General features: G+C 35.4%; 1 protein-coding gene across 23 annotated transcripts in view; it reads right to left on the reverse strand.

Moving 5' to 3' along the window:
- Positions 1-13080, reverse strand: part of ADGRL3 (adhesion G protein-coupled receptor L3) — an 882914-nt gene that overhangs the window by 74188 nt on the left and 795646 nt on the right. For 22 of the 23 annotated variants that reach the window (XM_056111479.1, XM_056111470.1, XM_056111466.1 and 19 more), the window contains 2 exons: positions 8547-8672; positions 4461-4557 (listed from right to left, as the gene is read on the reverse strand). In XM_056111479.1, coding sequence (XP_055967454.1) covers positions 4461-4557; positions 8547-8672 — 223 coding nt within the window. Of the gene's footprint in view, positions 1-2056; positions 2099-4460; positions 4558-8546; positions 8673-13080 lie in introns of all 23 variants that reach the window. The other variant, XM_056111456.1, reaches the window with a different exon arrangement.

Here is a 13080-nt window from a genome sequence, read left to right on the forward strand (position 1 = left end):
TTGTGAGACTTGTTGTTTACTGTTTTTGGCATATAAATATGGCATGGGGAGCTTGCCAGGCTCTGTTGTGTGGGAGGGATACTCTCGGTAGCTTGCTTGGTTCTCCAAGAGGGATGAAAGAATTGAACCTGGGTCGGCTGCATGCAAGGCAAATGCCTTACCCGCTGTGCTATAGCTCCAGCCCAAATTGTACTAGAAAGATGTATAATCAGTGCATTATTGGAATAAGGACAGACTCTCATATCAATGAAAGAGAATTGTGAGTCCAGAGAGAGAGAGATCATCAGGTAAATGGACAGTTAATCCTTGATAAAAGCAAAAAAATATGAAGTGGAGAAAAAAAAACCCTCTTCAATAAATGGTGCTAGAAAATTTGGTTAATCACATGCAAAAAACGTGAATTCAGATACTTTCTTACACCATGCACAAAAGTCAAATTAAAATGGATTAAAAACTCAACATAAGACCTGAATCCCTCAGTTATATTGAATAAAACATAGGCAGAACACTCCATAACATTGATGTTAGAGTTATTATTAATGGAATGTCATTGTCCAAGAAAACTGGAGCAAAGTTAAACAAATGGCACTACATCAAACTGAGAAGCTTTTGCATTGCAAGAGAAACAATGACCAGAATAGAAAGATAACACTTGGGATAAAGTATTTGCCCACTATTCATCTGATAAAGGGTTACTAGCCAAGACACATAAAACACTGGTAGAACTTTGCATGGAAAACAACAACAACAACAACAACAACAACTAACTAAGCCCATGGGAGGCAGGAGGGGCGGGGGGTGTTGTAAAGATTTCACTGTGCAGAAACTTCTGCAAAGACAAACAGTTAAGACATATGAAAAATGCCCTGCATCACTTATAATCAGTAAAATGAAAATTAAAACCACAATTAGATATCATCTCATAGCAATGAGATTAGCACACACCACAAAGGAGAAAACAAACTTCCAGGGATGGCATGATTGTGGGGAAAATGGGACCCTCATTCACGGTTGGTGGGAATGTTGACTGGTTCATACTTTTTGGTAAACATAAAAAGATACTCAAAACTAGGAATTAAACACCATATGGCCAGCAATTTCACTTGTTGACGTTTACTACAAGGGTCCTAAAATTCTATTAAGAACAGCCATTTTCACTCCTATGTGTATTACAGTACTATTCCCAATAGCTCAAATCTGAAAACAAGCCAAGTCTTCAAGAATAGATGACTGTATAAAGAAACTATGGTACATATTCACAATGGAATACTACTTGGCTGTAAGAAAAGATGAAATCATGCAATTTGCTGCTTAAATGGATGGATCTGGAGTATATCATGCTGAGTGAAGTTAGGCAGAAGAAGAGAAACAGACACAGAATGATCTCTCCAATAATCAGGATATAAAGAAACACAATAAAAGAAATAACGAATGCCCAAAGGCAGAAACTGAGAACTGGTCTTCAGTGGGATGCTTACCAAAAGGGAGAAAAAGGAAGGGGATGTAATGGGATAAGGACATTGACACAGTGATGGAGTAAAGTGGAAATTCTGGTGGAGGGTGTAGTGCTTGAATGTCTTATGCATGAAGCCCTGTCACTAACTGTATTGCAAGCCATAGTGCCTTAAGCAAAGTAATTTTTAAATACTTTTTAAAATATTGAGGCACATTATCAAAAGGGAAAAAAAAACTAAAAAAAAGAGAGGTTGTCACAGTTAATTACTAAATTCTTTTATTTGATTGAAAAAATAAAGATGGGACTAATTTTTTAGAAAACTGCTTTTAGCTGTCAAGTTATAACCAAAGACAAAAAAGTCGGGGGTCTCTAATGCCTAATTTAGAAAGAGAAATGGGAGTTTGAATTTAAAAATAAAGTGCTGGCTGCAAGAAACTAAGGATGAATGGGAAGTTAGACTATATGAAGATGTAAAAATGTAGGACCTAAGGTTTTTAACAATAGCAAGTATAATCTACTGAATAAACAGTGGTGAATAATTATGTGGTTGAGGTGACTAGAGTGTTTATCTGAAAAAGGTGAATCTTGGGTGCCACCTACCTAAATATGACACACACGCCTGAATGCAGGGAAGATAGGGCCCTGGGAAATAAGACAAGATTAAAGGAGGTTAAAGACTATCTTCTGAGATATAATATAAAGAAATAAAATTTTAAAGTACTCCACTCATCTAAGATATTACAAAATGAGATGAGAATAAAATGAGAAGTTTTGGATATAGCAGACTAGACAATTAATATAGAAAATCAAGAGGATCACTTTGATGTTTATGACCATAAAAGTCATTGAGTGAAAGGAAGAATATGTATACTGAAGAACTAAAGATTTCCTGCATGGGCAATCTTCAAAGTCTAACTTCAATTTAACCCACCTCCCAAATCATCATTAAGTTATCTTACTGGGTATTATAAGAACATTTATACCTTTCTTTAGTAAGTAATATTTAACCTTAAATTTTAAGAAGATTTACAAACATTACTGTTCAGCAGTAAATAACAGTTTTATTTAAATGCATTTCAAATAGATGTAGTCACCCAAAGATAAACATATTCCAAGTTTCGAAATTCTTCAAAAGAAACTAAAAAAGGGCATTCTCAAGTTTTATGGCATGACTAATCCTAAAGTAAACAGTTAAAAGTTTATTCATTAACATTATTCTTATTAATGCTAAGCAGCTAAGTATATTTATATAAATTAAAATATAATGTTGTGTAAAACAATAATTTTACCTAGTTTATCCATCTTCCAAGTAGACAGATAAACAGTGGAACATTAAAATCATATAGCCTAGTGACAACAATAATTATGCTGTAGATGCTCAGATAACATATGCTTCTAATAATTTAATTTTAGTAGTGCTAACAATATGCTTCTAATAATACTTCAATAATATATCCTACTGTTAAGAAAATATTTTTCTAGGAATACACTGTACATTTCTCATACATGGAATTATATATGAATAAAGAAAATTTGTCACAACAATATAAAATTGTTTCCAAATTTTTGGAGGCATTTGTACTTTGTGCCCTATGATTTGTAAAGCTAAATTTTAGAGTATTAATTTATCAAACAAGTTTTCACTAAATTTTAAACAAAATCTAAAAAAAATCCTTTACTGTAATGTAAATTATTAAATTTAGCAAATAAAATAACAGAGGACATGACTGACATTAGTGCACTCTTCTATGTTTTGAGAATTGTTAAAAATGCTTGTCTTACTAAATCTAAGTTATATTTAAAATTTAGTACCCTCACTATTTAATTTTTACCAGTCACTCACCAAAATACCATATGAAAGTTAGTTAAAAATTATATAATAAATGATATCGAATTACTTGCACCATTTGCAAATTCTAACAGCAATAGATTTAACATATATATATTTCATTTAAATATTAATGACAGCAACAATATATGAATCTTTATTAATCATACACCATAATGTTACATTGTTTATTTCCAAGTAGCATCTACTGTAACAAAAAGCTGGCAGAAAAAGTTTGAAACAAATTTAGTTTTGGGAGTAAGGAGAAAAATAGAATTTTGATCACAAAAATGACCATGGACTGTACATGAAAAAAATGTCTTTCCTAGGAGAGTGTGAATAGAAAAGTCTCATACAAACATCACCTTTCCAAATAAAATTATATTCTAATATTCCCCCAAAATGATGGTAGTATCTTCTCACTGTCCACAGTCACTTCATCTAGTCATTCCTACTGTAGTCAATTTCATCCTAATCTGAGGGGGCAATGATAGGGATGGGTTAGGGGAGGTGGTGGTGTGTGCTAGGATAAGGAGAAAAACACAAGAAGGAAATCAACCACAAACAAAACTTACATAAAGGAACTTAACTCCAAAAGAATCTATTCTAGAGGATTTCCTAGGAACACTTTATCCAGATGGACATATACCAAAAGAATCATAATACACATAGAAGGTTTTTTTTCTGCTAGACCTTTAAATATTATGTATCTTTTAAGTATTAAAAGTGTGATTTTCCCCAGAATGCACAGTAGCCTTAAATATTAGACAGTATATTTTTACTTGCACAGAGACTATGAAATTGCTGTCTATCTGGAACAATGTGGAACTCTATGATGCTTAGCTGACTATAGAGCTACGTAATTGCCCATTTCTTTGCTTCCAATGAGGCCTGACAGCTCACCAGTTTATTGCAGTGGCTGATGACTACAAAGAGACATTTCTCAGTTTCTAATTTCATTTTAGAAAAGATTTCTTGAAAATTCAGCGTTGAAAAAATAAAGCTTATGAATAATGGAACACACATTGCTATACTCAACCAGATTATATATCCTATCACATATATATGTGATGCACTCAAAAAATATATATAATATACAAAAATTACAAACAGGAAAGCATCTAAGAACTTCAATAAACTACAAAAGTGATAGTATGAAAAATAATTTCTGATTACCTCTGTTTAGTGATGCTGAACTGTTTATATCTCCAGTAATGAAGGAAGACTCTGACTGCTTTCTTACTGTGTCATTCCACATTCTACGAATTCGGCTCTGAGTTACGGAGAAAAAAAGAAGAAAATAAACTCAACTCACAGTGAATTTTCACACAAGTGATATTTTTTTCTTTTTGCCACAGCTACTTAAAACTTTGATTTTGGAGTTTGGGCATAAAACTTCTCTATGCTTTAACACAGTAGCTTGACAATATTAGAAACTAAATTAATGACAGTAGCTGGTCTCATTCAGTGCATTCCTAAATGCCCAAACTATCAAAAATGATAACTATAAAAAAACAAATAGTATAATATACCATACCAATGTAAATGTGTTCAAGATACATAAATGCATACCCTAGACAACCAGAATTTTATTCCAGCTCTTATGGAAATTGGATTAAATATGCGATAAGTTGTCACTTTTATCAACAAAAGATTTAGTATAAAAATTCTGAAATGTTGCAAAAAGAAGCTTTGTAAGAAAAAGATCAAAGAATTATTAAAAATACTGAACTGAACTTTTTTTTATATTTTAGGAATTTTTTTGTTTGAGAAAAATGACATACTTTTTAGGTTTTATATTATCCTGACTTTGTTTTGAAGGAGATAAAGGAAGTCAATCCACCCTCATTCAGTGTTTAACAGAGAATACGAAAAACATCAAACATTCTTACGTTCTCAGATTTAATTTTATGAGGCTTAGATAATTCAAGAAAATTGTGTAATATTTTCACATTTAGTGGTATTTTTCTGTTTATTTTGTTTTGCATTTTATTGACTTTGAGGTCATTACCAATATTGTATGGAGGAAACAAAAGATTTTTGGAGATAAGAATCATTATTGCTACTAATGGTAAAAATCAAGCTCACAAATTGGTTATGTTCTCTATATAGCTGCACTTTATGACAATATGAGCACCTCATCTTAAAATATTACACAACTGCATGTCAAATACTAACCTAGGACAAACAGAAAAGGCAAATACAAAACATAATTCAAAACATTTGTCTTTTTTGGAGGTACCATACTAGCACAGATAAATCAAAGTATCAAATAAATAAATGCAAAAGCATATTGACATTTTCACAAAGTTCCATATGAATCATTAATATACACTGAAAGCTATGAACAACTGAATTCACTATGAAGGTCAAAGTGGTAAATAGATTATATAATAACATGCAGTGAAGAAAATTTTAAAAGATAACATGGATGACTGAGCAAAGAACGAAAATAATAGGTTCTAAATGATTCAATGTAGATAAATATCATATCTATGTATACATATGCAAAATGTACTAATCAAAATTAAGATTGTGGTTTGTTCAGAGGAAAGGAGAAATGTTCAAAGATTTTCTGAGGTACTCCAAATTTATTCTCATTTGATTTGAGGATAGGGAATAATATCACTGTGCCAAACACTTTCACCTTGTGTAGTTTTGGGAATGCATGATTCACAACACAATTTCTTAAAAAATGGACAAAATTAGAGGATGTATCTTTGTCTAAGAACTCTAAGAAGACTGCAATGAGGAAGTGACATTGCAGTGAGAATGATTAGAATAAAAATCGCTGTTAGGATACATTTCTATGAGCAGCCCCATAATTTCCTCTGTTAAGTTTTCTCTACAGCTGGGGCCATATTTACTCTCTTGTCCTCCCTTACAGGACAAGTAGACTCCTAGGTTAGGGGTAGGTATAGGTTGCAGATGTTTCCTCTGCCTAGAGTGCTCTTTGTCCAGGTACCGATATACAACTGCTTCACTTCTTTATACTTTGCTTATTTATTTTTCCTTAAAGAAATCTAGGTTGGCCCATTTTTAAAGACTTGTATCCCATCCTCCCATTTCCACTTTGTCCCTTTCAAGTAATTACCATCATTTTTTATGTCATTGTTACTATAATGTATTTATTTAATCTAGATTGTCATTCATTACCTGTCCAGTTTTTTTTCATGATTAATGTCTGCACAATAATGCCTCTATAAAATTTTACTTTATGTTTATGTAACACAGCTAAAATATTGCCTGGTACTCAACAAACATTACACACAAATTACACACACATACACACACACACATATATACACACTATATATACACACAAACCTATAATGTAATATGATTTTTCTTCTCTGTATCCACATACAGAGAGATAGATTAGTAGAGCTATATTGCTCTCTTGTATATGTATATTATATAGAGAAATATCTACATATATACATTATATACTGGAAAGAAAAGGAAAACATATAAATATGTTTTTCATACAAAAACATATAAATCAACGATTTATATATTCTACACTAGTCATTTTTCATGCATTCACTCACTGAAACCACACAAGAACTTTAGAATTAGGTACCTATTTTTTCAGTAGAAAAGTAATAGACAGAAATAAAAATTTCCAATGTGAGTTAAGTGGTATAATCAGCATTTGTAACTAGTCACCTTAATCTAATTAACTACATCAAGAAAGAGCTGGAACAGGAAATAGGGAAAAGGATAAAGTGTGGCAGGCAGAGAGAAAATATGCATATATTACATAGCACTAAATCCTAATGCTGAAATGTTCATGGAATGAAACATGAACATCAGAGTATTGGAAGTACCATAGAATGGGTATTAATATACTGGAGTTAAAAAACTCATAGAATATTATAGACAGGAAGAGAACACTATTTTGTAATTTCATTGTTTCTTTTTCCCTTTTAAAAAGTATTTTAAAAAGTTTGGGACCATGTCGCCTAGTCCTCAGGCTTACTCCTGGCTCTTGCCTCTGGGGTCATTCTAGGCAACTCTCCAGGGTCAATATAAGGGTGCCTGCTTTTGAACAGGGATTGGTTGCATGCAGGTGTGTGACTGAGGCTTCATCTCTCTCTCCAGCCCTCCTTTCTGCCAATGTTGCAGTGCCCAGGATTGATCCAAGACATAAGTGCAAGGGAGGCATTTTACCAATGAATTATATCCCTACCCCAAGACAACATGTGACAGATTTTTCATTTTTCACTTTTCCATTTTCACGGACACAGTCACTGTCCTCCCATTGTTCATTGATTTGCTCGAACGGGCCCAGTAACATTGTGAGACTTGTTGTTACTGTGTTTGGCATATTGAATACGTCACGGGTAGCTTGCCAGACTTTGCCGTGCAGGTGAGATACTCTCGGTAGCTATTTACAGTGCCATTTTTCGGACTGAGAAATGCAACATTATTGAGTGTTGTCAGAACACCTTGGGTATTTTACATAGTTGGAATTATATTCTGAGTGAACTTTTGGTTGTTCTGCATTCAGAAACTTTTTACTGCTGACACTGTTTCTGTAATCCCCATGTATTAGGTTTCAGGTAATGATAATCTGTCTTTTTCTTAATCTCTTATGTATTCTCTTATCTTGATATTTTTGTCCTAGACATTCTTTCACATACGATTATTAAGATGAAAGAATATACTATTATTATTATTAACTTTGGGAGAAATTTCATGAAGTAAATTCCTTTCCATTACATATTTTATTATTTGTTTTTATTCATTTGATAGATTTGATTTTTAAGAATTTTCAAAAATGACTTGTCTAGGAACAGCTGTGCAGTCTAACAAAATGTGTTTGATGAAATAAGACATTAAATTTGTAGTTTGCATTTAAAGGTCACAAGGATATTTAATTTTCTATTCATGTGAGTACAATTGGAGAAATTCAATCTATTTAACTTAGCAGATAAGCTTAATTATAAATAAAACATAACTTCCTTGGAACTTTGGGTTCAGTGCCAAATTCTTCATTTGGCCTTTCTTGTACACTCATTAATTGATAAATAAAGCAAAAACATTTATTATTGCGAAAATGTAGCCTCTAAATTTCATAATTTTATTCTAATTCACTTACTTTGATTTCTGTTCTATTCTTAAGATGTACTAAAACAACAACAAAAACAAATACCACATATTTAACACTAGGAATGAAAATAGCAAACTACCAAGGACAGCAATTTGTAACAGGAAATAAGTAGGAAATATTGAGTTTCAATTAACAAGTAATCTTACCTGTGAGCCTGTGGAGTATCGTCCAGGAGTTCGAGAACCAGATGTTTTCCCTGAGCCAATGGAACTCTCTGTACTTTTGCCACTACAACAATGTGTGCGCAGGCATTTCCCATATTCTTTTCGTACCTAGCCAATTAAATGTGAATTTCTGTTAATACTTCAAGCAATTAATTTGAGTTAGCAACTATGATATAAAGTGATTGCTCTATTTTTAGATATTAATAGAGCTGTTTTCTGGTCATGCCGATCTAAGAACATCTGTTGGGCATATATTGTACAGTAGAAAATAAAACACATAGCATCAAGTTCAAAATTTGCATACCCGGAACCTTTGCAAACGCATATACTTCCAATCACAACACACCAGTATTATCACTTAGACAAAAATTAAAAATTTAAGACTTCAGTACACTATTTTTAGCTTTATCAAAATCATATGAAGTAGCCTACTGCTGTAATGGTACTGCAGTTACTGTTCTCTAGGGCTAGAGAATAGGTTAAAGAGAAATGAGAGAAAGGAGAAAGAGAGGTAGAACAGTGAGAAGAACCAAGAACAAGAAAGGTTTGGGAGAAAGAGTGAGGACATTTAATGACATAAAAAAATCCTGAGTTAATAATTTTTTTTAAAACTACAATTATTTAATTTTTTAAAAAATGACCAAACTTGTGGCTTTCGAATATAAGTGTAAAGTTATTGAGAATTTACTCCTTAAAAATATTTCTTTTCAACAACCTTAGAGAAATGTGATTATGCTTTTTAGTGTTTCTGATTAAAATTTTAACCCAATTGTAGGGCAGCAGGGCAGGGGAGATACCTGAGTGAGTAAATACTTGTTGACTCACGGTTTAATGCAGGAAATATATCAAAAACCTTTGGGAAAACTTTAATCAAGTTTAAATTGGGTGCCAAGAAGACAGTTTAAATGGCCTGCGCTTTTAATTTCATGTTGAGGGGTCCTTGTTCAATCCCTGGCATCCCACGTCTTCCCTGAATGCTGGGAAATCGCTGTGTCACCAAGGCAAAAGCAGCTTCTCAGCAATACTAGTGTGGACCCAAAAATATCCCCAGAAACACCAGGATTTTTTTGTTTGTTTGTTTGGTTTTTGGCTGGGCTGGAGTGATAGCATAGCAGTAGGGCATTTGCCTTGCGCACTGCCAACCTGGTCCGAGCCGGGTTCAATTCCTCCGCCCCTCTTGGACAGCCCGGCAAGCTACTGAGAGTATCTTGCCCCCGCGGCAAAGCCTGGCAAGCTACCCGTGACGTATTCAATATGCCAAACATAGTAACAACAAGTCTCACAATAGAGACGTTACTGGGTCTGCTCGAGCAAATCGATGAACAACAGGAGGACAGTGTTTGTTTGTGGTTTTTAGGCCACACCAAGCAAGGTTTACGTCCTCCTGGCTCTGCACTCAGGCATCACTCCTGTCAGTGCTTGAGAGACCACCTGGTATGCCAGGGACCGAACCGGGGTCAGCTGCATGCAAGGCAAGTGTCTTCCATGCTGTCCTGTGGCTCCTGACCCAAAACTGTTTTTTTCCCCTTATTACCTAGTTCATGAAACAGGAAAGACAAAAATAAAACATGCTTATCAGCTACAAATATATTTTGTTTCTTGTTTGATTGCTCTTGTGGCCATCACATACACTTTTCTAAATTTTTGCCTTTTGCCCACTGCTTTTTTGGGTCCTTAAGAGTCACTCCAACCCTGTGTCTGAGAGTGACTCAAAGAGGTACTGGAGACCTGGTGGTGCTAAGGATCTAACCCATGCCTGCAGCATGCAACCAGGGGCACAGTTCATGATGATATTGGAGAACACCCATTGATATAGATTGCAAGCTATGCTAGTTACAAATATAACAAACGTGTAGCAGAATCAAAAATATGTTCAAATTTAGTCAAAGAATTCAACTTACTGAACACTTAGCATATGATAGGAAAACTTTTGCAATCAGGTGAGTTAAAGTATTGAAAAAGAAAAGATTCTAGGAAATAGGGAAGCCAACAAAAGCTCTCAGAGAAGACCACTTCTGGGAGAATCTTTCAAGGTATTTTGGCTATGTCAGTGCATGAGGTTGAAAGAAAGAGGAGACAGAAGGAGGGTGGTGTAGCTGTACTGGACAGTATAACAAACCAGAGTGCAATGCTAACCTTTGAAGTCATTTTCTGGTCTCGTCTACCAAAATCACACATATATTTAAGATTGTTCCAGTATATATTACCATTAATTAAATTCCTTTTATGCTAGCTATTAATAACCAGAGATATTTTAAATTCTGTTTTTAAAGATGATTCACATTTTGTGTATTTTAAAATAAATCTAGTTGCATGAGTATCTTCGATACATTTAAGTGCAGCTGAACAGGGTTCAATCACTGGCACCCTATATGGTCCCCAAAGCCCTCCCAGGAGTGAGTGCAAAGCCAGAAGTAAGCCTTGAACACCACTAGGTATGACCCTAATCATGCCCAAATATTCAAATTAAAAATAAACTTTGATCATAACCAAGATAACACTTTGTTTTTATTAATATACTCAAATATGTGGCTGACACGGTCGACCTGAGTTTGATTCCTCTGCCCCTCTCAGACAGCCCGGCAAGCTACTAAGAGTATCTCGAATGCACAGCAAAGCCTGGCAAGCTCCCCATGATGTATTCGATATGTCAAACACAGTAACAAGTCTTACAATGTTACTGGGCCCGCTCAAGCAAATCAATGAACAATGGGAGAACAGTGACAGTGACAATGACAGAATGTACTCAAGTAATACATTTTTTAAAGGTATTTAAATATAAAGGTAAAGGTCCTCCCGTTGATCGTCGATTTGCTCGAGCGGGCCCAGTAACGTCTCCATTGGAGACTTTGTTGTTACTGTGTCTGGCATATCCAATACTCTCGGTAGCTAGCCGGGCTCTCCGAGAGGGGCGGAGGAATCGAACTCGGGTCGGCCATGTTGGCTGCTTGTAAGGCGAACGCCCTACCGCTGTGCTATCGTTCACAGATAGTATACGAGCAAAAGAAGAGCTTGGGAAAGGGCAAAAAAGGGGGTAAGACTGGAAGGGTTAGAGAAATGAAGAGGAAAGATCTATCTTATTGCTCTAAAAGCCACAAGAATTCATTATAAACTATTTACAGTTTTGAACAAAGGTTAAATATTCTAAATTGATTTATTACATAAACAATCAGAAAATCTGGACACCTAATGATTCCAAGCCCCACATTACCTATATGAAATAATGAATAATTATATGGACTTTATTTTTCCATAGCTTTATTTGAAATGGTTAGCATGTATTTTAAAAATGGAATAAACAAAATAATATGGACTATGACCGTGAGACCTCTTTCTATACCTTGTCATAAGTTATTTGATTTTCAATTATTTTCACATTTTAGGTAAATATATCATTGTGAATTTAGTCAGGAATACATAAGCATACAATAAAATATACCTTGATAATGAAATATTTCTTATATATCTGAGTTCAGAAGCAAAATAATTATGAGCAGAAGCTATATTATAAAACTAAGTGCATACACGGACCTCATTCGGAACCCAGCAGTCTTGGACAGAAATGTGAATGGACTACGCATTAAGCTACAGTGCTGTGCACCCCCTGCCCCCCAGGTGGGAAAGGGTGCCTGTCTCTTCCACCTTTTCCCCCCTGGAGGCACAGTGACCTCTGTGTCAGAACTTATTGGACAGCCAGGTATGAGTCAGGGGTGACGGGGAAACTGAGGCCTCATGGGATGGGGAAGAACCAGCACGTCCTTCTTGCCCAGCCACGAGTTGCACCCCACGAGCGGCTCTCCATCACAGCCATGGACCCAGAGGCACACAAACCAATCTCAGAACTATGCGGCTTTTGGAAGAAATTATTCCAGACTTAATTAGTAAAATATCAGGAACCCAAAATTGCGACACAATACAGTATTCATAACCAGCAATAGAAAACAAATTATTTCACCATGTCTTTTCAGCAGGTCTGATTCTTGGGGGAAAATTCCAAATAATACGGGGGTATGGTGCCACCAGCAGGTCAATCTGTACCTGTGAGGTGAGTGCATCAGTAGCCTGATGGCAACATCAGACTTTTAGATACCCCCAAATTGCTGCTGTTCCTTTGGCCAGACCCCAAAATTTTGGGGCAAAGTTTACCAAGGAAGTAAACGGCCAAAAGTTAGGTATGTGGGAGACACATCCACAAACCACCTCCAGCTAAGCTATATAATTGGAGGCATGACCTCTCTGGTTCCTGATCGAACTGCTTAATGACCATGATCCCAGAGACTCAGAAACAAATTTCAAAACCCAGCGGCTTTTGGCAGAAATGTATCCGGTCCCTGCAGTAGGTTACTGGTGCTGGGTCAACCCAGGTGGGAATAGGTTTCGTGCCTTGGCCTGTTCCCCCTGGCGGCCTGGTGACCGCCATCCACCAGAGGCCACTGAACAGTCAGGTTTGGGCCTGCAGTGATGAGACAACTGGGGCCTCACCACATGGGGGTGGAGCCAACTCTCCCATCCCAAC

The sequence above is a fragment of the Sorex fumeus genome, unplaced genomic scaffold (assembly GCF_029834395.1).
Source record: "Sorex fumeus unplaced genomic scaffold, SorFum_2.1 ptg000013l, whole genome shotgun sequence".
NCBI lineage: Eukaryota > Metazoa > Chordata > Mammalia > Eulipotyphla > Soricidae > Sorex > Sorex fumeus.